Genomic DNA, 26,135 nt, shown 5'->3' with positions numbered 1-26,135 from the left:
GAACAATACTATTTCGATTGGTCCCATCTTTTGACCATTTCTGGATCTTAACTGGACCGCTGACCTTGATGTCAACCTCACTATTGACCACCAGTGACCATAAGCTAGTCATTGTTGATCATCGACCCATTAAAACTATTACGAAGATTAAAGCCTTCTTACGAGGATCCTCTTACAATTTGATGCATGATCTTTTTAACATTTCGTTCCACTTTGGAAGAGTGTATCTCATGTTATAAGACAAATTATTTTCGGCTGTGGGGGTCAATTACAATCATTTTTGGTGAATAGACATACCCCCGAAATCCTACCCACTTTCCAGAAAAAAATTCAGTACTGGCGGATCTTTAAACGTTAATAACTTTTTAACGGAACCTCCATCAACAAATTGGGATTTTTGATTTTCGTCTTACTTTGGCCTTTAGAATCCCCCATTACAATTTTTCCCAGAGGTAACCGAACACCCTGTATAGAACGTCTTTATACAAATTTATAAAAGTATGAGAAAAGTTGGTGAATGACAACAAACTGTGAAAAATAACTTCAAAATAATTTAAAACGATATCTAAAACACTAATGATGTCGAAACATTGTTTTAAAATTATTGTCAAATAAATTGGTACGAATACGTAATGATACTGCCCGACACGCAACACTAATATTATGTTAATTGAAGATTATAATTACTGAATATAAATATATTGTTCGATATAAAAATTTTAATTTTGCCTCGTTCGTAAATACATAAATGAAAATATTTCAAATATTACTTGGCAAATTTTACTATTTTCTTTGCTAATGTGTGGTTTATTACGAACAGAACGTCCATGATTACAAATTCAGCGCGAAATGTCATATTAGCTCTATACAGCGAACAGTTTCAGATAACATTTATGTGTCGATCTACCAGAGTACAAACATTTTAATTAACACAAGATAAAATTCTTACTAATTTCAATAAAAATGACGTTTTTCAAATGTTTCATTTCGAAAATTACTAATTTATTTTTACTTTATTAATCCTTCACCACTAATACAATATACAATTTCATTGATAAGAATTTGAAAAAGAATTTGTTATTAGTTGGGAAGTTGCGAATAGTTTTGCGACTTACTGTCTGTTCAATTATTATAATGTATGCAAGCGACATTATACGATGAAATATTTTCCGAAAAAAATATTGTTACAAATATGCAATTTTAAAAGTTCAAATGACAGTTGGCCAAAGACAAAAATTAATGATTCAGGGAACTTGTCAAGGCGAGTACGATAAGTTAAGAATTTTAATGTTTGATAGTTTCCATCGTGTACTTATTGTTCAAGATCGGAAGCAAGTACATACATGTAAAATAGCGGGCAAGGAAAAATTCATAGGTGTACTTGTGTACGAGTACATACGGGCATGCATAATAATTTATGAAAGTTGAAACAGTAGAAAACGTACTGTGGTTATTACGACTGATAAAATAATGTAACAAACGCGTATATAATACTCGTGCCTGTGGTATCCTCTGCAAACGTTTTAAAACCTTTGTTTAGCTTTCAGAGGTGATTTTCATTGCTATATATTCATACACGTACGAGTCTAAAATTGGTTTTTATTGAAATATACTATCTTCCTTTTAAATTTACAAAACACGTGTCCATAATGCACTCATATATAATGATCTGTGATTGCATTTAGAACAAGATTATCTTATTATTAATAAACATATGTATATATATATATTTAAAGAAATTTTTCCTTTTTTAAGTGATCCACAGTCTACAGAGATCGCAACGTGTCCAGTTTGAATTATTCATTATGTCTGGTTTAAATTCAATCGACGTAAAACTGTTCGAGGATACAGCGAACGACATTGACATAATAAAGACCATCATCGATACTGGTAACAAAGAGGAACCCTTCTATATTCTGGATATCGCCGATATAGTACAGAAACATCAGAACTGGATCGCAAAGATGCCGAGAGTTACGCCGCATTATGGTAAATATATATTATAAAATTGATTCTCCTTGATTATTTCAATTATTGTTCAGGAATGCAGTATCGCCACCTATGAGACCGACCCGAATGGGACTTCCCCGCGCGACGACTTGAACGTTCACTGTACTCGATGATGTTACGTGCCTCTTTCATTTTCTAAAAGTTATACCATGTAGTCTTAAAGTATTATTAAACTAACAATAAGTCCATGAATACATTCGTGGTTAACAGTGGCCTTAGCCAAACCATAACAATTATTATTCTTTGATTTGCAGTAAATTGTATTCTCTTCGAACAGTGTTTCATTCGGGGATTCCTCGGTCTCCGTGTGCTTTACATTGTATTTTACAATTTACGGAACACGACTATTCTCAACGAATATTTTTTTTTGTTTATTTGATACCGTTGTACTAGAGACTTTGGAGAATACATGTAACGTGTTTGTTTAAAAAATATTGTTTAACAAACATTATTATTCAGCATTTTAGTCGCATTAGTCGTAATTAGTCATTGTACGAATACTTTTTACACCCATTGTAAGTACTTATTTGAAATTGCAGCTGTCAAATGCAACTCGGACCCAACAGTCATCAAGATCCTGGCTGCTATGAACGCCAACTTTGACTGCGCTTCCGAGGTACCGTTCTTTACTTTTATCTACTCTATTTTCGAGCGACGATCATTTATGACTGCTTTTCCGTCCACTGTTCGAAACAGCAAGAAATAAAGCTGGTAATGAAGCACGGAGTGCCCGCGGAACGGATTATCTTCGCGAATCCAACGAAATTACCCTCTCACATAAGGTTTGCTAAGAAGGCGAACGTGCTCAGGACGACCGTCGACAGCGAAAGCGAAATTTTGAAGATGAAAGACCTTTTCCCGGAAGCGAAGTAAATAGAGTAACTAATCAAAGATTCTATTTATTTACGAGCCATTTTCAGTAATTGTTATTCACCAATAACAAATAGCAATCCTTTATTCGTTCGTAAACTAGTTTTTCAGTATTTAAAGTCTCTATTAAAATTCATTTTCCTCAATGTCCATGTTCAAATGAAAGAATAAAAAATTTTATTTGCGTTGGGATCGAGCATAAGAAATACTTAATCAATTTCAATTTGGGCAATACTTCTTACACGGAAAGCAATCGACACCCGAACAGTTAAGAAGAATCTTGCTTTCATTTATGATTACGATCACGATTTCGAGGTGTGAAATTTTTCGACGGAAAAAAAAAATTTCAAATCGTTTTGGAAAAATTATTTTTGGTTGCGGGGATCAATTACAATCATTTTTGGTCATTACACATACCCTCGAAATCCTACGCACTTTCGAGAAAAAAATTCTTTTCCGAAAATATAATGTCTGACCATACCATCGATATGTTTCACTGAATTTTCATGCGAATCTTTAAAATATCATAACTTCTGAACGAATTGGACGATTTTAATGTTTAAAAAAGCAAACTACGCGCATTCTAGTGTAGAATATATACAAATTGCAAAAATAATCGAAAAGTTGGTCCTTGACCCGGCAAAATGAGAAAAACCCCATAAAAATGGTCCAATTTTCAAACAGCCATAACTCCGACAATTGTGAATATATTTCAATGAAACTTTTTTCTGAAGTAGAGCTGATGGGTACCTACAGAAAAGTATTAGACAACTTTTCTGTAGGGCGTCAAACAAAAATACTAAAAATGAAAAAGTAATTTTTAAGAAAAATCGACAGGGGGTAGGTGCGTAAATTTTTCGGCGAAAAAAAAAATTTTTAATTAATTCTGAAAAAATTATTTTCGATTGCGAGAGTCAATTACAATCATTTTTGGTGAATAGACATACCTAAAAAATCCTGCGCATTTTCGAGAAAAAAATTCAATACAGGCGAAACTTTAAACGTTAATAACTACTTAACGAAGCCTTTATCTACAAATTGGTATTCTTGATTTTCGTCTTATTTTGGCCTCTAGAATCTCCTATTAAATTTTTTTTGGGGTGGCCGAACACCCTGTATGGCAACCGAGGTGGCGAGCACAAAAGGCGACGCCATATTGGAAATAAAAAAAAAGTCACTGTGGACCAAATTCGGCGAATACGGTAGATGTTGTAATAATTCGAACTTTAATTTCATGATTTTGGCCATCGAAACTGCACAGGTGTGTGTGTCATGATGCTTACTAAAAACAAACAATTTTCGATACTACGAGCGCGAGGTCTTGAATTTTCTGAAGACTTATTGAGCGACCCTCGTACTCTACCACGCTAATTTTCCGCTAATCTTCTATCGTTTCTTACGGCCAACAGAATAGTGATTCGCATCCGATGCGACGCCAAGGTAACGCAGGTGTGTTTTGGAACAAAATTTGGCTGCGATCCGAACGAGGAGGCTGTTCGTTTGATACAGCTGACGAGAAGCCTCGGGTTGACGTTACACGGGTTCAGCTTTCATGTGGGCAGCCCGTGCGGTGAAATGGACGCTTATAACAGAGGTATCACGATGTGCAAAAGGTTGATCGCCATTGCGAGAACAATCGGCTGCAGCGACGTCCAGATGATCGACATCGGTGGTGGATTTCCCGGCGAGACTGGCACCCGAATCGACGAAGTGAGTCTGTTCGTTTCTTTTTATTTACCAATGATTTTCTTTGTTTTTTAAAAGGTAAAATCTATCTGCGATCTTTAATCGATGACATGAAAGTTAAAGTTACAACTGCGCGATTATAATCGCTGTACAACTTAGTAATGTAACGGAAAATGTTAGGAAGAGATCGTTAAAATGTGCAAACGTTTGAACATCCGTTGGGATAAAGTAATACACTCTAGGACAAAAAGATAGCACATCTTATAATTTCTCACGTTTGGTATTATAAGCTGAGAAAAATAAATATTTTAATATGTTCACATCTATGCGCATGCTTATATGTATGCAGGGTGATCGGCCACCCCAGGAAAAAAATTTAATGGGAGATTCTAGAGGCCAAAATAAGACGAAAATCAAGAATATCAATATCTCGACTAAGATTCGTTAAAAAGTTATTAAAAAATTTCAAATTGTTCTGGAAAAATTATTTTTGGTTGCGGGGGTCAATTACAATTATTTTTGGTCAATAGACGTACCCCCGAAATCCTGCGCATTTTCGAGAAAAAAATTCAAAACGGACGGAATTTTAAACGTTAATAACTTTTTAACGAATCCTCCATCAACAAATTGGTATTCTTGATTTTCACCCTCTAGAATCCCCCATTAAAATTTGTCCCAGAATTATTATTAAACAATTGTAGAAATCTTTACTAAACAGATCGATTGAAATAATTAGGTGTAAAGGAGGCTCTACAAAATATTAAGCATTAACTCTTATACATTAATTGTTTTATGTTTAAAGTTTCTCGTTAAGTGTGCTATCATTTTGTCCCTCTATATGATGTCAATAATTGTATTTCTTTAAATAAAAATAGATAGATTAAGGAAGGTTCATTTCGAAGGCAGTTCGAAAATATAAGCATACAAAAAGCTGAATTTGTAATGTTTAATAAACGAAGATTACAATAATTTGGAAGTGCGCTATCTTTTTGCCTCGGAGCGTATCTTAACAGAAACTACGAAGTATCTCGTAAAGTGTTTGGATTTTCGAGCCATTTTTATCCTCCTTTACAATTGCATCGCGTTTAGTTTGCCACTGTTATTAACGACGCCATCGAAGATATCGATCCCAGCATCAAGATTATTAGCGAACCAGGACAATACTACGTGTCGTCGGCATTTACATTAGTATCTTGCGTGCATACGAAGAAGACGGTGAACAAGGAAAGAAATATTACCAGAATGTATTATGTGTATTGCGGGGTGTATACTTCTTTCATAGACGAGCTGTTAAACTTGAAGGCACGGATTCCGATTCCGTTGGACACGGTACGAGCATTAATCCACGTATTATCCAGTTATGTTTACGGTTATTAATTATTGCGAATGTTCATCACTGTTTTAGCCAACGGAGGGCAAGAAATTTAATTCGTCCGTTTTTGGTCCAACATGCGACTCCCTGGATTGCATTTTGAAGGATGTGTTGCTGCCAGAGCTCGAGATCGGCGATTGGCTGATCTGGAGAGATATGGGAGCGTACAGCATAGCCGCCAGTTGCCCGTTCAATGGTTTTCTTCCGCCTGTAGTGTATCCGTTCGCAAGGAAAAGTAAATGGTCAGTAAAAGTCCCGTGAATTATTTGTAAATTATCTTCGAGTGTATTTTTTATTTTCAGGGCAGCTATCAACGCAATTAAGTCGTTGCACGAATCGGAGGAGTCCGTGTAGTTAATGTTATCTTCGTAATATATTTATGAAGATATTATTTGTGCAAATTATGTTCCATTAAAATAGTATTAAACCGACGCGTTAAAAAATATTACCATGCGTTTGTTTCTACTAATTTACTACTAATTCTACTAATTTAGTTTTAGATATCATTTTAGATAATTTCTATGTTATCTTTCACAATTTGTCACCATTCGTCAAGATAGTACATTGAATTATGAGGCTCGGTTAATTTTATTACTTTGCTTATTGGAAGTTAACATAGGATTTATTTCAAAATAAAACGTTTTTGAAACGCTTCGTAGTTACGTTATTCTACGAATAACTCGTTGTGGAAAAATGAAATTTTTCTTTATATTTTCACGGGGAAGATAATTATTACGGATTAGAAAGGGTACATAGATTTACTAAAAATGAGTAAATATTTTGTATTTCTCTGGATTATAGGAATCAATTTACATGAAACACGAAAAACGTGGAAGCTAAGGCCTCTTCGCGATTCCGTCCCACCTGTGTAAAAGAAAAGTAGAAACGTAGGATTAAAAATTCACGTGTCAGATGTTCATGTGTACGTGACGTGTAGCGCTTACTCTTTTGCAGTGTTGCACGAGCCTGGTTTCATGCCGTTCTCTAATTCTGCATTGTACAAATCCATTCCGTCTATGATATCTTCTCGCGGGGACATAGTTGCCAATGAATCTCGGACCTTAAAAGTTAGTTGTTATAGTTTGGTATGATCAAGACCTATTATACGAGGGTCGTTCAATAAGTCCTTAGTAGCACCGAAAATTGTTTGGAAAAATTATTTTCGGTTGCGGGGGTCAATTACAATCATTTTTGATGAATAGACATACCCCTGAAATCCTACCCATTTTCTAGAAAAAAATTCAAGAAGGTGTGAAATTTTTCGACGGAAAAAAAAAATTCGAAATCGTTTTGGAAAAATTATTTTCGGTTGCAGGGGTCAATTACAATAATTTTTGGTCAATAGACATACCCCCGAAATCCTATCCACTTTCGAGAAAAAAATTCCTTACCGAAAATCTAATTTCTGGCTAGAAATGTCTGCCCGAATTTTCATGCGAATCTTTAAAACGGCATAATTTATGAACGGATTGGACGATTTTAATGTTTAAAAAAGCAAACTACGCGTATTTTGATGGAGAATATGTAGAAATTCTAAAAATATTCGAAAAGTTGGTCCTTGACACCGCAAAATGAGAAAAACTCCATAAAAATCGTCCAATTTTCAAACAGCCATAACTCCTATAATAGCGAATATATTTCAATGAAACTTTTTTCTGGAGCAGAGCTCATGGGTACCTACAAAAAAGTATTAGACAACTTTTCTGTAGGGCGTCAAATAAAATTATTAAAAATCGAAAACGAATTTTTAAGAAAAATCGACAGGGGGTGCCTAAATTTTTCGGCGAAAAAAAAAAATTTCAAATCGTTCTAAAAAAAATATTTTTGGCTGCAGGGGTCAATTACAATCATTTTTGGTGAATAGACATACCCCTGAAATCCTACCCATTTTCTAGAAAAAAATTCAAGAAGGTGTGAAATTTTTCGACGGAAAAAAAAAATTTGAAATCGTTTTGGAAAAATTATTTTCGGTTGCGGGGGTCAATTACAATCATTTTTGGTCAATAGACATATCCCCGAAATTCTATGCACTTTCGAGAAAAAAATTCTTTACCGAAAATCTAATTTCTGGCCAGAATTTTCATGCGAATCTTTAAAACGTCATAACTTCTGAACGGATTGGACGATTTTAAGTTTTAAAAAAGCAAACTACGCGTATTTTGGCGTAGAATATGTACAAATCGCAAAAATATTCGAAAAGTTGGTCCTTGACACCGCAAAATGAGAAAAACCCCATAAAAATGGTCCAATTTTCAAACAGTCATAACTCCCACAATTGTGAATATATTTCAATGAAACTTTTTTCTGAAGTAGAGCTCATGGGTACCTACAGAAAAGTATTAGACAACTTTTCTGTAGGGCGTCAAACAAAAATACTAAAAATGAAAAACGAATTTGTAAGAAAAATCGACAGGGGGTAGGTGCGTAAATTTTTCGACGAAAAAAAAAAATTTCAAATTGTTCTAAAAAAATATTTTTGGCTGTAGGGGTCAATTACAATCATTTTTGGTGAATAGACATACCCCTGAAATCGTACCCATTTTCTAGAAAAAAATTCAAGAAGGTGTGAAATTTTTCGACGAAAAAAAAAAAATTTCAAATCGTTCTAAAAAAAATATTTTTGGCTGCAGGGGTCAATTACATTTTGGTGAATAGACATACCCCTGAAATTCTACCCATTTTGTAGAAAAAAAGTCAAGAAGGTGTGAAATTTTTCGACGAAAAAAAAAAATTCGAAATCGTTTTGGAAAAATTATTTTCGGTTGCGGGGGTCAATTACAATCATTTTTGGTCAATAGACATACCCCCGAAATCCTATGCACTTTCGAGAAAAAAAATTCAGTACGGTCGGAACTTTAAACGTTAATAACTGTTTAACGAAGCCTGCATCAACAAATTGGTATTCTTGATTTTCGTCTTATTTTGGCCTTTAGAATGCCCCAGGGGTAGCCGAACACCCTGTATACATTCCTCGATTGACTTCCCAATATCCCAGTCATCGAAAACAGGGTCTGCTAGAATGCTCCTTTTTCCTTTAATGCCCAAAAGCAGTAGCGCCACACCAAAATTAAAAAAATGGCTCGGTGGACAACGGTTTACGTCAAACAAGGAGAATACCGCCCAAACTGATGCCTATTTTTTTGAGGACCTTCCGAAATCTCACTTTTTAGATGGCTAAAAAAAGTTGGAGGAACGCTTGGGAAAGTGTATAGAGCTAAAAGGAGATTATGTCGAAAAATAACGAAGAAATCTACCTAAAATAATTTGTTTTTCTATCGTTTTCTAAGGACTTATTGAACAACCCTCGTATTATTATTATTAATTTTGTTCAATTACCGCTTCTACAGCTTTGAACACGCGGATCAAATTCTTGCCAGCCAGTTTCTCGAGTTCCTCCTTAGTCCATCGTGGCTCCACTTCGCTTTCGTAGAGGCGATCGAATAAATCTGGGTACGTGGAAACGTCGTCCAAACCATCGGGCATCCTGACACATTTTGGTAAATTTTTCGTTAAATTTTTCTCATTTTTAAACAAATGTTTCGCGCGTACGACGGTCGATGCATTACTCACGTCTCCACGCCATCGTAATCAGCGCCTATACCAACGTGGTCAGCTCCGATAAGATTGCGAATGTGATTTATGTGATCTACAGAACGAAAACGAGAAAGAGTCATTCGTCGGTATACAATAAACATTCGTAAACGAATGCGTGGCGTCGAGTAAAATTATCAAGTTAATATCAAGTTAAATAAGTTAAATATTAAAGTGATAATTATCCTGATCGTACCGATCACGTCTTGCATCGTTGCGTTTTTGGTGGCGTTGCAATTTACGAAGCCCGAGTAAAAGTTCACCATCACGACGCCGTTGTTCTTTTTCTGAAAATGTGCTCGAAATTATGTCTCGTCGTCAAACGTAATTATGTCTGTCTTACGTAAACGTCGAAAACAGAAAAAGAATCTTACAACTGAGTGCAATACGTCGTCGGGAACGTTACGGTAGTTATTGCAAACGCTGAACGATGACGAGTGAGAGAACATAACTGGAGCCTTCGTTACTGCAAGTACTTCTCTCATAACGTTGTGCGACACGTGGGATAAATCGACCAACATTCCCAGTCGATTCATTTCATCGACGATCACCTGCATTTAAACATACGAATATTTATGCAACGAACGCGATATAACAGAGAATTTTAAAATCTCAACCTACGGCTCCGAAATCCGTGAGATTGTGGACAGAGTTCTGACCAACTGGCGACGCGTCAGCCCTGAAACAATTTATTAATATTCATAGGTTACTAGTTTCGGTTTTTCCGTAATTAGGTTACTGAAAATCGAACGGAGAACTTTGAACGATAACGGGACGTATTAATTTCGCGAGACGCTTGTTTTTTAAATCGAAAGAATTTCGTTTATTTATTTTTTTCTTTCGTTTTTATGGGACAAAACTAATCGCTTAAAATTGAAACATTCCGGTCGTTCGGTAATCGTTTAACGTACCATGGCGTGTTGCACGAATGTGTCAACGTAAGATAGCGTACACCGAGTTGATAATAGAGCCGGAGTACCGCCAAGCTGGAATCAATGGAGTGACCTCCCTCGACGCCTATCATCGAGGCGATTTTTCCATTTCTGAACGCAGCCTCGATGTTTTCGGCCTCGGTGACAAATTGCAAATCATTCGGGTATTTAGCGACCAGCCTTTGGATGACGTCGATTTGCCGCAACGTCAATTGCACCGCGTCTTTGAATTGAGAGTTGCACGAAACGTACGCGACCCAGAACTAAAAATTCGTAACATTTAACGAACGTTATTACATCGATGTGGAGAAAAGTATTTGAATAAAATGGGGATTCGAAACGAGAAATTTCAAAATTTTCCACCGGTTGATTAACATTTAACGTACAACTTACGAAACGCGACTCGAATTTTAATACGAGTTTGTATATACGACAAATGGTAGAACAAAATTAGAATAATGCGTTTATTTTTCGTTAGAAAAGTTTTATTAATTATATACAGAGTGTTCGGCCATCCCTGGGAAAAATTTTAATGGGGGATTCTAAAGACCAAAATAAGACGAAAATCAAGAATACCAATTTGTTGATGGAGATTTTGTTAAAAAGTTGTTAACGTTTTAAGTTCCCCCCATACTACATTTTTTTCTCGAAACTGGGTAGGATTTCGGGGGTATGTCTATTCACCAAAAATGATTGTAATTGACCCCTACAGCCAAAAATATTTTTTTAGAACGATTTGAAATTTTTTTTTTGTCGAAAAATTTAGACACCTACCCTCTGTCGATTTTTCTTAAAAATTCGTTTTTTATTTTTAGTATTTTTGTTTGACGCCCTACAGAAAAGTTGTCTAATACTTTTCTGTAGGTACCCATCAGCTCTACTTCAGAAAAAAGTTTCATTGAAATATATTCATAATTGTAGGAGTTATGGCTGTTTGAATATTGGACCATTTTTATGGGGTTTTTCTCATTTTGCGGTGTCAAGGACCAACTTTTCGAATATTTTTAGAATTTCTACATATTCTCCATCAAAATACGCGTAGTTTGCTTTTTTAAATATTAAAATCGTCCAATCCGTTCAGAAGTTATGCCGTTTTAAAGATTCGCATGAAAATTCGGGCAGACATTTCTGGCCAGAAATTAGATTTTCGGTAAGGAATTTTTTTCTCGAAAGTGGATAGGATTTCGGGGGTATGTCTATTGACCAAAAATGATTGTAATTGACCCCTGCAATCGAAAATAATTTTTCCAAAACGATTTGAAATTTTTTTTTTCCGTCGAAAAATTTCACACCTTTTCGAATTTTTTTCTAGAAAATGGGTAGGATTTCAGGAGTATGTGTATTCACCAAAAATGATTGTAATTGACCCCCGCAGTCGAAAATAATTTTTCCAGTACGATTTGAAATATTTGAATTTAATTGTTAATAACTTTTTAACGAAGCCTCCATCAACAAATTGGTATTCTTGATTTTCGTCTCATTTTGGCCTCTAGAATCCTCCATTAAAATTTTTCCCAGGTGTGGCCGAACACTCTGTATAATAAGTCACAAAAGTATTTTCCAACGTAATTTCCTTTGTTTTAAACGATTGATATTTGTTTAACGTGAATACTATGAGATATTTATTCGTAAAAATAATATAATTTTCACACGTACCCGTGGTGTGCAATAAGGACGTATTGTTATTATTATATTTATTTAGTACGATTTTGTACGTATGACGATTCTTCTTTGTAAATTTATATACTTTTAAAATCTATATAAAACTATCCAGTTTGTAAAAAGTTCGATTAATTAATTGGTTTTCAGCGCGATTAATATAAAGGAATTCATAGATATTGTCGGTTTATCGTATGTGCAGATTTCTGACTCACTTGCCCGCCCACTTTTCCCTTCCTCAAACGAGGAAGATCCGTAAAACAGGAATCACAGATGCTTTTCCCCCACGTCGTATCGTTGCTGAGGTTCTTCTCGAAATTGAATTCTTGCAACTTATTATTCAACTTCGAATACAAATTGTATGGTAGATCATTGTGTCTGAAACAAGGAGAGAAAACAATTATCTAAATGCGGTATAAGGGCAATGTTTTATCATCAGCGATACCAAATACTCATTAACTCGATAGTAACAGATTTTTATCGTTCAACGTTAGTTAATCCGTGCCTTGGATAATCTTCGGTAAACATACGATAAATATTGTAAAGCTTAAATTATCTAATACAGTCAGTAATAAACACTATAATTGATCGTTCGCGAACTGAATTAGCCATTAAACGTGCGTAGGAAGACATACTGCGATCGCCGCAGTCTTCACTGCACAAAAGAGGCTCACGCTTCTCTAAAAGAACAAAAAATGGCTAAATCACAACTTTTCGAAGAAGAGGAAGATCTGTTTTATGGCCCTGGAGTCATAGATTAGTAAAAAACCACGGTAAATTAAAATAAATTACGAATTTTTCACGATTTTTCTGTTACTCAAACTTCAAATGCGTTTTTCGCACGCCGTGCAACATAGCTCAAAAACTAATCACTCAATCTTTATGAAACTTGGCACAAATATTCTATAAATAATTGGCCTCAGCATGACGAGCTTCGATTTTTTATTTTTTTATTTAAAACACTGATATTAACAATTGTTCATAAAAAAAAATCCTTCTTTTCTTCAAAACCTCGCCATTTTTGCAATTTTGCAAATTTTAATAAAAGAAGAACGTCATGCTGAGCGTTCTTCCATAAACTAAAGAATCCATTTTAATATTTTTGTTTCAGATCATTTTTGATTTCAGATCACATTTAATATTAATAAATGATACCTCAAATTTTAAGTCAATCTATGCATCACATTTTTCACAGAAAATTCTTGAAAAACAGGCCATTAACATGAGGTTCCCCCCTTAAGTAATCAACAATTAGCGAAGGGGTAGGATTCTCGATAACGTTACGTAATAAAATTTAAACTGAAAAGGAATTTTCACCGATTTTTAGTATTTTTCTGTCTCTGATTTGACTCGACTATTATTTATCGATTCATCGCGTTGGTGTGGATACTAAATAATCAACAATTAGCGAGGGGGCAGGATTCTCGATAACGTTACGTAATAAAATTTAAATTGAAAAGAAATTTTCTCCAATTTTTAGTATTATTTTCTCTGATTGGACTCGACTATTATTTATCGATTCATCGCGTTAATATGGATACTTACCCATCGATCAGCGGTACCGAGTCGAGGACGTCGCTTCCTTTGAAGGTGTTAACGCTAAGTCCTACGGACAGGCCAATTACAAGCAGCAATATCGACACGCATGCCGCAATGTTCACGTACACCATCTTCCCGGTACAACACTTTGCTACGAAGGCTGAAAAAAGATTCAGTGGCAGCTATATCATTAGCACTGACGTGAACTCTCGCTGGACAGTGGTTTTATAGGGCAAGCAGAAAGGCGCAATTTGCGAATCAATTTCTTATCTTCCGACGTCTCATCGATTTCAATCAATCACGCGCGGCGTTAGTTCGTTGGAAAATTTGCCTTCGGTCGTTCGTATACACGCGAACGAGAAAAAGATAATTTTATTACTTTCCTGGCCGTTACAAAAAAATGAAAGTGTCGCTGTTGCTCGATCAACATCTCTAGCTCTTTTGCGTTCCTTAATTGTTGCGACTGCTCTAAATAAACTGAAGTAAACAGCAGTGCAAAGTAACGGTTACTAAGTTCCGCATGTATGGATGTGTATACGTACGTATGTGTATCGATCTCTGTTTTCAAAATCATTATATTTGGTATGGTGACTTTTACTGTACAGGGTGTTCGGCCACCCCTGGGAAAAATCTAAATGGGAGATTCTAGAGGCCAAAATAAGACGAAAATCAAGAATACCAATTTGTTGATGGAGGCTTTGTTAAAAAGTTGTTAACGTTTAAAGTTCCACTCGTACTGAATTTTTTTCTCGAAAATGCGCTGGATTTCGAGGGTATGTTTATTCACCAAAAATGATTGTAATTGACCCTCCCAACCGAAAATAATTTTTTCAGAACAATTTGAAATTTTTTTTTTCGTCGAATTTAGGCATCTGATTAGATTTTCAGTAAGGAATTTTTTTCTCGAAAGTGCGTAGGATTTCGAGGCTACGTGTAATGATAACAAATGATTGTAATTGACCCCCGCAACCGAAAATAATTTTTCCAAAACGATTTGAAATTTTTTTTTTCCGTCGAAAAATTTCACACCTTCTCGAATTTTTTTCTAGAAAATGGATACAATTTCATTGGTATGTCTATTCACCAAAAATGATTGTAATTGACCCCCGCAACCGAAAATAATTTTTTCAGAACGATTTGAAATTTTTTAATTTAATTGTTAATAACTTTTTAACGAAGCCTCCATCAACAAATTAGTATTCATGATTTTCGTCTTATTTTGGCCTCTGGAATCTCCCATTAAAATTTTTCCCAGGGGTGGCCGAACACTCTGTATATTGGAGCATTGATGTTATTTTTGGGGGGGGAAAAAAATTACGTCGAACCGGGAAAAGATTGTATTTAATCTTTCCACGATGAATTTTATAATATTCATGATTGTTTGCATAAGATAATTTAAAAATATCTATTGTCAATTAAAAACTTCGTTAATCCTATCGATAAGGATGAATTAATCTACATTGATAATAGAAAGAATGCTGTAATCAATTTCGAGATCTAATGGGACCGTACAATATATTACAATTTCGAAATGCTATTATACATAGAAAACAAACGTCGTTACAAGTATTCGATAAATTCATGTTTATGTGCTTACAAAGTTTTTGTTTTTTTAGCAAATATAACAATATCTGAATACATGTAATTATTTTACATAAAAAGAACGTTATTATCTGATACATAACCGCAGTGCAGCACTGACCACGGTAATTATTAAATTAATACTTGTACGCGAACATATGTTTATATTTCGCATTTAATTGGCTACAGCAGAGCGAGAAAGTCTATGATATACTTTCTAAATGTCACAGATAACGTGACACAGTCGCTGTATGTATACTATGTAGTATATGTTCTACAACTGAGAGGTTTTCGATGAATTTTGCAAGGTACTATTGCAAAGTTCACGAACTCGTACAAATTATATTATTCTGTCACATTACGCACAGCTCGTTTCTCTCACTTAACTCGTAAAACTCGTTTCGTTACACTCTCAATGAACTCTCGCAACCAACTGACTCCCCAGCAACTCTTTTGAAGAATAACACCGCTATTATACATATACTTCTCACGCACAAAGGCCCATACGAACTCACGTAACCGTCAATATCAAAACTTTTACCACGAAATTAATTATACAAATCTAAAAATTTCATGTGTTTACACAATAATACAATATTTACATACGATTGAAAATCTCAAATCTAGAGAATAGTCCATCCAGGCATTTGTCAATTGTAAATACAGCTTGAAATCGATCACGAAGTAAATATTCTCATTTCGAAAACTTTCAATTTGCACGATACGTATCCTATACTTTTTCATAATACGTTTCGAAAAACTATATTCAATTTATTTTTTTAATTCGTGGTGTTATTCTCAGGAAAGATACAGTGACTATCAGTTAAAACATGAAAATTGTGCTAAATTATTGAAACGATACTGTAGTTTGTCGCATTTTAAGTCTTTTTTGTTGACTTTTTGGCAGAACAACGCACATAACAATCAGAATGCTGCTAAATCAGCTAGATTCAATCGTTGCAAAGCATTGTTACACAAAGAACAATTGGGAATTCACCGAGTTTCCAATGTCACCAACAGTGTAGGATTCTTACTGACAGCTAAGTCTCATACGCAACCTCAAATTTTATTTAATTTACTGATTACTACTAAAGGTTCTTTTGTACTGTTGTTATGTATCAAATAAAGAAACATTACACTATACAGGGTGTTCGGCTGCCTCTGGGAAAAATTTTAATGGGGGATCCTAGAGGCCAAAATAAGACGAAAATCAAGAATACCAATTAGTTGATGGAGGCTTCGTTAAAATGTTATTAACAATTAAATTCAAAAACTTTAAATCGATCCGGAAAAATTATTTCCGGTTGCAAGAGTCGATTACAATCATTTTTGGTCATTACACATACCCCCGAAATCCTACGCACTTTCGAGAAAAAAATTCGAAAAGTCATGAAATTTTTCGACGGAAAAAAAAAATTTGAAATCGTTCTGGAAAAATTATTTTCGGTTGCGGGGGTCAATTACAATCATTTTTAGTCATTACACATACTCCCAAAATCCTATGCACTTTCGAGAAAAAAATTCAATACGGGCGGAACTGTAAACGTTAATAACTTTTTAACGAAGCCTCTATCAACAAATTGGTATTCTTGATTTTCGTCTTATTTTGGCCTCTAAAATCCCCCATTATAGAGTTTCAATGATTTAGTACAATTTTCATGTTTTTTTCATTAAACGCAAACAAGACCTTGAACCATGGTGAAATTTAGAGAGAGGTAACATTTGAATCTACCGCGACTACGATAATTAGTTTAAGCGATATTATAACAGACGTCGAACCGTTCCATTTCGATCGTGTGATAATCGATTCGCCCATTCCTAATGCAGAACAGAACGTTCTTCCGATGCCACTGTTCACTCTCGTTTCCCGATGATAACTCGCGTAATTATGCCTTCATCGTGAATTTTTCATGCATCTTGGCGCTCCCTATACATATGTATAGGTGTGCACTATAGATTACCAGAGTTTACTTTTCATTCCCGACTTTAAATAAAGACATTTGTTAGCAATAGCTGCTTCTCTTCTTCTCGACGTTGTTCAACGTGTTGGATCTCTTGTTTACTTTATGGGATGAGGAGCATATCATATATCATGCTTATTTCGTTCATTAACGTATCGCAGATTGGGACGCGGGATTGCTTCAATTTTATAGGCCAATAAAGGTATTAAGGACCGTAGATGTATTGCATAAGAAAATGAATATTCACGTTCCAACCGTATCCGATCGAATGTTATCTTACAGTAGATCCGAGTATAATTGAAATGGGCAGACTTGAAATATTATTTTAAAACATGATTGCCGACACGAATAAAAAGTATTGTTAGAAATTAGATTGATTTATAAATTTTTTGATTCAGAACTGTGGTTTTTTTTTTTTTTGCTAATAAAAAGATATTCGCGAGTTTCGTACGATCCTCGTTTATTTCTTTACTTATTAGATGATTTATTGACGATTAAGCTTTCGAGAGTATTTTTCTCGAAAATGTAAAGATAATATGGCATTAGGTTGTCTACGGATAATTGTTACAACGAATTTAAATTTTTAATGTTATTAATAAAAATGTAGCATTATCTTTGCTATGAAAATAATGAACCGTGTCACAGTGGTATTGTAGTTAAAATATAATAAAATATATTTTTTTTGCAACTGCGTTGAATGATACCAGTTTGCGATGCTTGATCAAATTTCGCGCGCTTTTATTATTCGTGATTAGGTAAGGGACAACTGAATTGAGCGGGCAAACACTTGCTACCTGTTTATGGTATAATATAGTTTATATTCCTTTTAAATAAATTAGTGGCATCGAAGGTGCAAATGCAACAAATTGTACGTTTTGTTGTAATAATTAATATCGTCTTTTCTTTTTACGCGATAGAAAGTTGTTTCTAACCTAAGCAACGAAATTTTCTTGAATTAAATGAATTACATTTCTATAATATTTTGTCGGTGTTAATGTTTTCAATGGAAGTGGACGAGTAGTGGGGAACTGTACATTGAAGTGGTAAGTTATTAAGTAATAATTTCACACGTAAATGATACGAATACTGATCATAAAAGTACATTATACATAATGTATCGATACTTTATACTGTTTAATAATCTATTATTAGATAATTATTGATACATTTATGTTTCTTAGAATGTTTGATACAAATGAAAAAGCGATTTATAAGTAACAATGACAGAAACCGTGTATAAATATATGAAGGTACAGAATAGACCCTATAGCGTTAATGATGTAGTATCTAATCTGCATAACGAGTATGGTAAAGTAGCTGTACAAAAAGCTATAGATAGGCTGGTGTCTGAGGGGAAAATATTTGAAAAAGTAAGATAAATAATATTAAGCGTAAAAATTAAGCAACGTAACTGAAAGATTTTTATATCAGGTTTACGGAAAGCAAAAGGTGTATTGCGTAGTTCAGGATCTAAGTCAAGATGTAGACGATTTAATGAGAATAGACAAAGAAATGCAAGCACATGCTAATGAAGTTGAGAGCAAATATCAGGAATTGGAGAGAGAGATTAAAATAACGGAAGCTTTATTGACATCCGTGAAGTCTAGTATCACCATTGAAGAAGCAAAGCAGCAAAAAGCTGAGCTCGAGGAGAATATTAATGCATTAACGGTGAAATTAGATTCATTGATGGAGGCAAGTGGGACAGAAGATTTAGGCAAACGCAAAAGGGAAACAGAGGCAGCATTAAACGATTACTCGCGTGAATACAGGAAACGAAAACGTTTGTGTACTAACATTATAGATTGTATCCTGGAAAATTATCCTGGTACTAAAGCTGAATTATACGAGGAAATAGGCATGGAATCGAAAGTTGTTACGTGACACCAGTCGCTGAATGTGTTTCATTTCATGATATACATATAAGTACTAATTTTTTATTTTTATATTTAAGTTAAGCAACCTTTTAAATTAATCAATTATTTATTACTCGATACTTCAAAATATGCTTTTTATGGATTAACAATTTTTTTAGAATGTACGTTTATAGTTTTGTTGCGATGTTTAATAAATCGTAGGAAAATATATACAATATGAAGGAGCTAACAATGATTACATGCTTATGAGTTATATCTTCGTTTTGTACAGAAGTAAAATAAAATGTTGAACAGTAAATTTAATAGTAATATAAATGAAGTATGTTTCGGTTAGTATGAACGAAGTATGTTTAAGTAAAAGTTTAATTAAATGTCGAATGATCTAATGTCAAGTATCTTTGTATTATTGTCCTATTTAAAAAACTTGCCAAAGATTAAAGTTTGGCTTAAATTTATTTCAATACTGGTACTATTTCCGTGTTTAGTTTCTGTTCCTTCTAATACACATTGCCCATCAAGACATATCTATCAAGGAAACGATAAAATAATGATGTTAGTATGATCGTAAAACTATTCTGAAATATATACATATAATAAACTTCCAAGTTGTATAGTCGGAAGAATAAGCTAAATTCCATTTTTGTGGCTATGCTACGTACAAGATTAGCTCCGCAAGAAGAACCCTCTGCCGCTGGTGCAATCGCTGCACATACTCCATTGCTTTCGGGAACCTCGCAATCCAGTCGATAGCAAATCGAAGACGAGTTTTTCTGAATTAAACGTCGCAAAATTATTATAAAATTAATTCCACATTTTCTAAATACATACGTTACATGCACCACCACCGTAGACATTTCTACATTGATCGTCCACGGTCATGAATTTTCCAGGTAAAATTGTCTTTATCGCCGTGGCTTTCGGCGGCTCATTGTAAAGGCATTTTGCTCTCTCTTCACTGAAATACATTTTCGTGTGCACAAAGAACATTAATCATCATAAATATTTGGAACAGTAATATCTGATTGCTTTTAATTTCCTTTAAAGACGAGCCTGATGTGTCATAAGTTCTTTAAGTCTAGTATCACAATAACGAGACTGTATTGCTTTGGACCCCCAACGGGAATATTATGAGATGGATTTACGTATAAACATGGCCCAGAAACAGTAGAATGGGTTGTTAAGAGATCATTGGCTTAATCCGAGATTGTTAAGAGATAGGTAATAGCTCAATCAGCAATTGTTAGGAGATAGTAGAATAGGTTGTTAAGAGGTAATAGAAAGAGTAGGTCATACGAAGAGTCTCAGGAAGCTCTGTTTTTACAATGGACGATGCGTAACGATTATAGCTTGTATACAAGGTGTTTAATGGAAGATTCTAGAGCCCCAAATAAGACGAAAATCAAGAATATCAATATCTCGATTAAGATTCGTTAAAAAGTTATTCAAAAATTTCAAATCCTTCTGGAAAAATTATTTTTGATTGCGGGGGTCAATTACAATCATTTTTGGTGAATACACATACCCCCGAAATCCTACCCAGTTTCGAGAAAAAAATTCGTTACCGAATATATAATGTCTGATCATGAATGAACGATTCCCCTGAAATTTCGTGTGTTTCACATCGTTCTGGAAAAATTATTTTCGGTTGAGGGGGTCGATTACAACCATTTTTGGTCAATAGACATACCTTTGAAATCCTATCCACTTTCGAGAAAAAAATTCGAGTAGGTGCTAAAATTTTTCGCGAAAATTAAAAAATTTCAAATCGTTTTGGAAAAATTATTTTTGGTTGCAGGGGTCAATTACAACCATTTTTGGTCAGTACACATATCCCTGAAATCCTACGTACTTTCGAGAAAAAAATTCTTTACCGAAAATATACTGTGTGGCCGGAAAGGTTTCTATAACTTTTCAACGAAGTCTCAATCAACAAATTAGTATCCTTGATTTTCGTCTTATTTTGGCCTCTAGAATCACCCATTAAAATTTCTCCCAGGTATGATCGAACAACCTGTATAAGTGCAATAATGTACAACGAAAACGTTAAGAGCTTTACCAATTGAGAGAAAAAATTGTTTAAGTGTTCAAGAACATCAAGTTTGCCTGTTCAATTCGACAAGTACAGTTTTAGATACAATAACGAGGTATTTGAAAATAAAAAAATAAAAAATGTGTCTTCGAGATGAATGCGTTTTCTTCTCTCTGAATTTTAATTATTTGTTGTCTGATCATAATTAATATATCGAGAAAGAAATCACCTGATAAATCTGCGTAGCGCATTCAAACTACAATTGGACCATTTAAATTCGTTTTCGCTCAATTTTAGAGTGCCTGACATTATATAACCGTCGGACGAAGAGCAATTTCCGGGATTTCTTGAATCGCCATCGTGGTGGGATCCCAATCTGAAATAAGGAAAATATTTTTCACCCAGTATGTATGTTGTAAAAAAGAAACGGTTAAAATTTTTTAGATAGTGTCGTATGAACGACCTGATTATATAAACTTGTCCTTTGGTAGGTTCATAGAAACTAAGGTAAATTAAGATAAAAATATAACGAATAAAAGATAAGGAACTTTTTATTTCTTACTGATTGAAGAAAGAATAGAATTTTGATTCCAGTATGATAATTGAAAAATCCATTGTCTAATTCTACTCTTGTTACAAATAAAAAAGAACTTACAAGTGCCCTAGTTCGTGAGCTACTGGTATTATGCCACTGAAGCCGCCATTGTCTTCAACTACACCAACTGCTTCTGAAGATTTTGTTTTATTATTTCTGTTGCATGCACCAGCCACGTACGAGTAACCTGACGATGTTCATATGTGTTATTGTTTTTTTCATTTACAATTCGAATTGCGTTTAACAATGGAAGTTGCAATTACACGTTTAATCATTTTATCGTTTTCTTTAAAATGCTTACCTAACGTTGAGGGGTCGCATAAATGTTCGTCTAGTTTATTACATAAATTTAAACTGAAAGAAAAGAGTAGCAGTAATTACTATATTTGTTTATAAATCCTACTGGATGATCATTGTAATTATAATACATCGTCGATTCATTATATCCTTCTGTTTAGTAACATTATAAAAACATTCTCCATATGCTTTAATACAATCAAATAAATAATCTTAATTACTTACTGTGTCGTGGTTATTGCCATATCGTAAATTTTCCATGGGATTCTTTTCTCTCTGTAAAAATAATCTGCCATACCGGTTAAAGCTTCATCGGAATCTACTAATTTCGAATCCACACGACTGTTTTCTATGTATGGAACTGCTCCTGCGTCCTGCAATAAAATTGTATAACGCGATTCGATACATTGAAAGAAAAGAAACAAAAATACAGGGTGTTCGGTTACCCCAGGGAAAAATTGTAATGGGAGATTCTAGAGGCCAAAATAGAACGAAAATCAAGAATACAAATTCGTTGATGGAGGCTTCGTTAAAAAGTTATTAACCTTTAAAGTTCCACCCCTACTGAATTTTTTTTTCGAAACTGGGTAGAATTTCGGGGGTATGCCTATTGACCAAAAATGATTGTAATTGACCCCTGCAACCGAAAATAATTTTTTCAAAATGATTTGAAATTTTTTAATTTCGACGAAAAATTTCACACCTTCACGAATTTTTTTCTAGAAAATGGGTAGGATTTCAGGGGTATGCCTATTGACCAAAAATGATTGTAATTGACCCCTGCAACTAAATATAATTTTTTTAGAACGATTTGAAATTTTTTAATTTTATCGAAAAATTTCACACGTTCTCCAATTTTTTTCTAGAAAATGGGTGGGATTTCAGGGGTATGTATATTGACCAAAAATGATTGTAATTGACCCCTGCAACCAAATATAATTTTTTTAGAACAATTTGAAATTTTGTAATTTTGTCGAAAAATTTCACACGTTCTTCAATTTTTTTCTAGAAAATGGGTGGGATTTCAGGAGTATGCCTATTAACCAAAAATGATTGTAATTGACCCCTGCAACCGAAAATAATTTTTTCAGAACGATTTGAAACACATGAAATTTTAGGGGAATCATTCATTCATGATCAGACATTATATTTTCGGTATCGAATTTTTTCCTCGAAACTGGGTAGGATTTCGGGGGTGTGTGTATTCCCCAAAAGTGATTGTAATTGACCTCTGCAACCAAATATAATTTTTCCAGAATGATTTGACATTTTTTAATTTAATTTTATAATAACTTTTTAACAAAGCCTTAGTCGAGAAAGTGATATTCTTGATTCTCGTCTTATTTTGGCCTCTGTATATGAAAAGATCGTATACTTACCATACCTACAATTATACCGGCGATGTTTAGTCGTATTTTTGGACTGGTCATTACACGGTACCTTAAATCTACTCCGTTCCAAAACGCAACAATATATCGTTTTAGTTGGTCCATGTTTTTACCTAGCATTCTAAGATAAAAGAAACTATCATTTTTAAAAAACATTTTCTAAAGGTATTTTCAATAAGCACTATGTAAAACATATAAGAAGAAGGTTAGTCCTCTATAGTACCATAAAACTAACGAAAATTGAAAATTTTTCACAAGTATTACTTACGAATACAGACTGTAATCAACGACCACTAAGACTTCTGGATATACCACGCTCGGAATTGGATAAACGTTGGGTAGTGGATTTGTCAGGTCTTGAAAATAACAAGAAAGTAGAAATAATTTGTATGAAAAATTAATTTTACTTGGTCGTTCTATAAAAATGAAATAAGCTTGCTTACTAAAATCTTCGTAGCTCTCTGGTGGTATCTTTTCATAAACAATGTGATGATACGTGTAACTCAAATATCCTATTGTTTCACTTTTATTGAAATATGGTTCGAACAATCCGTCCTTTCCATATAAAATGTTCGTAATAACACGTTCTGGTATGGATCGTATAACCAAGTTTGAAGGAAGTGATCCATCCTAAAATTTTGAAAATAAGATTTAAATAATACTGTAACCAAAGATCCATCTTTATTTTTAAATGAAATTATCAAACTGGAACTCACGAAAACAGGCCATGTATCGTTTCTTAATGTCACCAAGATCGATGCTCTCGCTACTTCGTCTTGCATTGGGGTTCCAATATCCTGCAGAGCCTAAAAAAAAATTATTTTCCAGTTACACTCGTTTCCTGTACAAAATATTTCAAAACGATGACACATACTGAAACATGCAGAGTGTTTGGCCACTCATGGGAAAAATTTTAATGGGAGATTCTAGAGGCCAAAGTAAGGTGAAAATCAAGAATACCAATTTGTTGATTGAGGCTTCGTTAAAAAGTTATTAACATTTAAAGTTCCGTCCATACTGAATTTTTTTCTCGAAACTGGGTAGGATTTCGAGGGTATGTCTATTTACCAAAAATGATTGTAATTGACTCCTGCAACCAAAAATAATTTTTTTAGAACGGTTTGAAATTTTTTAATTTTGTCGAAAAATTTCACACCTTCTCGAATTTTTTTCTAGAAAATGGGTAAGATTTCAGGGATATGTCTATTGACCGAAAATGATTGTAATTGACTCCTGCAACCGAAAATAATTTTTCCAAAACGATTTCGAATTTTTTTTTTCCGTCGAAAAATTTCACATCTTCTCGAATTTTTTTCTAGAAAATGGGTAGGATTTCAGGGGTATGTCTATTCACAAAAAATGATTGTAATTGACTCCTGCAACCAAAAATAATTTTTTTAGAACGGTTTGAAATTTTTTAATTTTGTCGAAAAATTTCACACCTTCTCGAATTTTTTTCTAGAAAATGGGTAAGATTTCAGGGATATGTCTATTGACCGAAAATGATTGTAATTGACTCCTGCAACCAAAAATAATTTTTCCAGAACGATTTGAAATTGTTGAATTTAATTGTTAATAATTTTTTAACGAAGCCTCCGTCAACAAATTGGTATTCTTGACTTTCGTCTTATTTTGCCTTCTAGAAACTCCCATTAAAATTTTTCCCAGGTGTGGCCGAACACCCTGTATATGTACATCGACAATAGATTCTAAAAATGGCGAAAGAATGAAATACTTTTCTATTTACGTTGTCGCGACGTCGTGTAGAAAAATTAGAGGAAAGAACTCGCATTTCTTGATATAAAACTAAATAAACGTTTATGCAGGAGCTTACTTTCGGTATCAAAGTATATCGGAGTCCTTCTGGCGCTTGTTGATCGGACTTTACTGTCCACAAAGGTGTATCCACGCTAGCAAGATATCCCTCGATAGGATTCAAAGAAAGTTCAATATTTTGATCGAACGTTTCAATATGCATTTTTCTGGTGGCGTTCTCGTTTATGGCTTTGAATGAATACAAGACTGGCACAACTTCGTAGTTAGGCGCTGCAACGAAGAACTTAAGAATTGTAAAATGGAAGACACGGTGAATGAAGAAATTTACACGGTAAGTAACTGTTTTCGTCAGATTTCGCGTTTAAACGTAATTTTAAGGACATCGTGAAATAAATATACTATAATTACCAATCATTAAGCGTATTTTAGGCGATTGTTACCTTTCTTTTTTTGTAATTTCAATGAAATCAGTGTAAAACGTACCAGCGTCACGCGTCGTATGAAATATCTCCATCACTTCGTCTACAGTCATCAATTCGTGAAGCTGCAAAGCACAACAAATACTAACAATTAAACGAACATTTACAGAACCATTATGCGTAACTTTGGAATCAATTAGAAATATAAATGCCTCGATTTTTCAAAGGAATATATATATATTTAGTAAAAGTTTTTAAATATACGTTACCCGAGCGGAGTGTACAATTGGAAGTACAGTCAAATACAGGTAAATTAGGGTGTACATTATGATAGAAGGTACAAGAAATCACAGCAGGAACTTTGTCTTGATTGTACTACGATTACACTACGAGATAAAATTAAAATTGATTAAAAATTAGTAATCTCTGTCACGCTTGAATATATTTATATTTTCATTCAAATTACGGTTACTTTTAGTTTTAATCTTCAAAGTGAAATGTATGTTTCGTTAAAAAGATTATTTACTTCTTTATGAATAGAAAATCATTTCGT

General features: G+C 34.0%; 4 protein-coding genes across 9 annotated transcripts; 2 read left to right on the top strand and 2 right to left on the bottom strand.

Moving 5' to 3' along the window:
• Window positions 1–1,406: 1,406 nt before the first annotated feature.
• Window positions 1,407–6,358, top strand: LOC143348656 (ornithine decarboxylase 2-like). Of its 2 annotated transcripts, XM_076779213.1 has the most exons (8): window positions 1,407–1,549; window positions 1,756–1,989; window positions 2,550–2,626; window positions 2,707–2,879; window positions 4,290–4,590; window positions 5,656–5,895; window positions 5,972–6,180; window positions 6,241–6,357. In XM_076779213.1, exons 2-8 carry the CDS (start codon window positions 1,806–1,808, stop codon window positions 6,290–6,292), a joined length of 1,236 nt encoding a protein of 411 aa, XP_076635328.1. In that variant the 5' UTR covers window positions 1,407–1,549; window positions 1,756–1,805; the 3' UTR covers window positions 6,293–6,357. The 2 variants fall into 2 exon arrangements, with proteins under 2 accessions (XP_076635328.1, XP_076635329.1); XM_076779214.1 differs by lacking the exon at window positions 5,656–5,895 and having other exon boundaries at window positions 6,241–6,358.
• A 223-nt stretch (window positions 6,359–6,581) lies between these two features.
• On the bottom strand, window positions 6,582–17,128 carry LOC143348655 (dipeptidase 1). Of its 5 annotated transcripts, none has more exons than XM_076779207.1 (11): window positions 17,020–17,128; window positions 13,666–13,819; window positions 12,336–12,498; window positions 10,441–10,724; window positions 10,151–10,208; window positions 9,904–10,080; window positions 9,726–9,816; window positions 9,509–9,584; window positions 9,275–9,422; window positions 6,883–6,998; window positions 6,582–6,802 (listed from the first exon to the last, which is right to left on the bottom strand). In XM_076779207.1, exons 1-11 carry the CDS (start codon window positions 17,054–17,056, stop codon window positions 6,775–6,777), a joined length of 1,332 nt encoding a protein of 443 aa, XP_076635322.1. In that variant the 5' UTR covers window positions 17,057–17,128; the 3' UTR covers window positions 6,582–6,774. The 5 variants fall into 5 exon arrangements, with proteins under 5 accessions (XP_076635322.1, XP_076635325.1, XP_076635323.1 ...); XM_076779210.1 differs by lacking the exon at window positions 17,020–17,128 and adding an exon at window positions 15,578–15,840 and having other exon boundaries at window positions 6,583–6,802; XM_076779208.1 differs by lacking the exon at window positions 17,020–17,128 and adding an exon at window positions 15,607–15,840 and having other exon boundaries at window positions 6,583–6,802.
• Window positions 17,129–17,329: 201 nt separating this feature from the next.
• On the top strand, window positions 17,330–19,473 carry LOC143348657 (homologous-pairing protein 2 homolog). Its single transcript, XM_076779215.1, has 3 exons — window positions 17,330–18,244; window positions 18,383–18,571; window positions 18,633–19,473. The coding sequence occupies exons 2-3, from the start codon at window positions 18,422–18,424 to the stop codon at window positions 19,083–19,085; spliced, it is 603 nt and encodes a 200-aa protein (XP_076635330.1). The 5' UTR covers window positions 17,330–18,244; window positions 18,383–18,421; the 3' UTR covers window positions 19,086–19,473.
• A 16-nt stretch (window positions 19,474–19,489) lies between these two features.
• Window positions 19,490–25,861, bottom strand: LOC143348314 (A disintegrin and metalloproteinase with thrombospondin motifs like). The gene is made up of 13 exons (XM_076778394.1): window positions 25,647–25,861; window positions 25,222–25,433; window positions 24,104–24,193; window positions 23,831–24,017; window positions 23,656–23,743; window positions 23,379–23,508; window positions 22,225–22,373; window positions 22,004–22,056; window positions 21,763–21,889; window positions 21,337–21,483; window positions 19,907–20,033; window positions 19,738–19,848; window positions 19,490–19,603 (listed from the first exon to the last, which is right to left on the bottom strand). The coding sequence occupies exons 1-13, from the start codon at window positions 25,693–25,695 to the stop codon at window positions 19,490–19,492; spliced, it is 1,584 nt and encodes a 527-aa protein (XP_076634509.1). The 5' UTR covers window positions 25,696–25,861.
• Window positions 25,862–26,135: the final 274 nt, after the last annotated feature.

Source organism: Colletes latitarsis, chromosome 11 (genome assembly GCF_051014445.1).
Source record: "Colletes latitarsis isolate SP2378_abdomen chromosome 11, iyColLati1, whole genome shotgun sequence".
Lineage (NCBI taxonomy): Eukaryota > Metazoa > Arthropoda > Insecta > Hymenoptera > Colletidae > Colletes > Colletes latitarsis.
Note: the sequence above shows the minus strand (reverse complement) of the source record. Positions and strands in the feature narration are given on the sequence as shown.

What these genes read in the sequence shown, in the direction of transcription:
- LOC143348656 (XM_076779213.1), top strand. Translation starts at nt 1,806, where the DNA reads ATGTCTGGTTTAAATTCAATCGACGTAAAACTGTTCGAGGATACAGCG. An exon ending in ACTTTGACTGCGCTTCCGAG is followed by an intron (nt 2,627 to 2,706) that starts GTACCGTTCTTT and finishes TGTTCGAAACAG; the next exon opens with CAAGAAATAAAGCTGGTAAT. An exon ending in GACCTTTTCCCGGAAGCGAA is followed by an intron (nt 2,880 to 4,289) that starts GTAAATAGAGTA and finishes TACGGCCAACAG; the next exon opens with AATAGTGATTCGCATCCGAT.
- LOC143348655 (XM_076779207.1), bottom strand. Translation starts at nt 17,056, where the DNA reads ATGGGCGAATCGATTATCACACGATCGAAATGGAACG. An exon ending in TCGGTACCGCTGATCGATGG is followed by an intron (nt 12,499 to 13,665) that starts GTAAGTATCCAT and finishes TCCTTGTTTCAG; the next exon opens with ACACAATGATCTACCATACA. An exon ending in TGTTCAAAGCTGTAGAAGCG is followed by an intron (nt 6,999 to 9,274) that starts GTAATTGAACAA and finishes CTAACTTTTAAG; the next exon opens with GTCCGAGATTCATTGGCAAC.
- LOC143348657 (XM_076779215.1), top strand. Translation starts at nt 18,422, where the DNA reads ATGACAGAAACCGTGTATAAATATATGAAGGTACAGAATAGACCCTAT. An exon ending in AGGGGAAAATATTTGAAAAA is followed by an intron (nt 18,572 to 18,632) that starts GTAAGATAAATA and finishes TTTTTATATCAG; the next exon opens with GTTTACGGAAAGCAAAAGGT.
- LOC143348314 (XM_076778394.1), bottom strand. Translation starts at nt 25,695, where the DNA reads ATGACTGTAGACGAAGTGATGGAGATATTTCATACGACGCGTGACGCT. An exon ending in GATATACTTTGATACCGAAA is followed by an intron (nt 24,194 to 25,221) that starts GTAAGCTCCTGC and finishes ATTTTTTTTTAG; the next exon opens with GCTCTGCAGGATATTGGAAC. An exon ending in GCTCACGAACTAGGGCACTT is followed by an intron (nt 21,484 to 21,762) that starts GTAAGTTCTTTT and finishes TCCTTATTTCAG; the next exon opens with ATTGGGATCCCACCACGATG.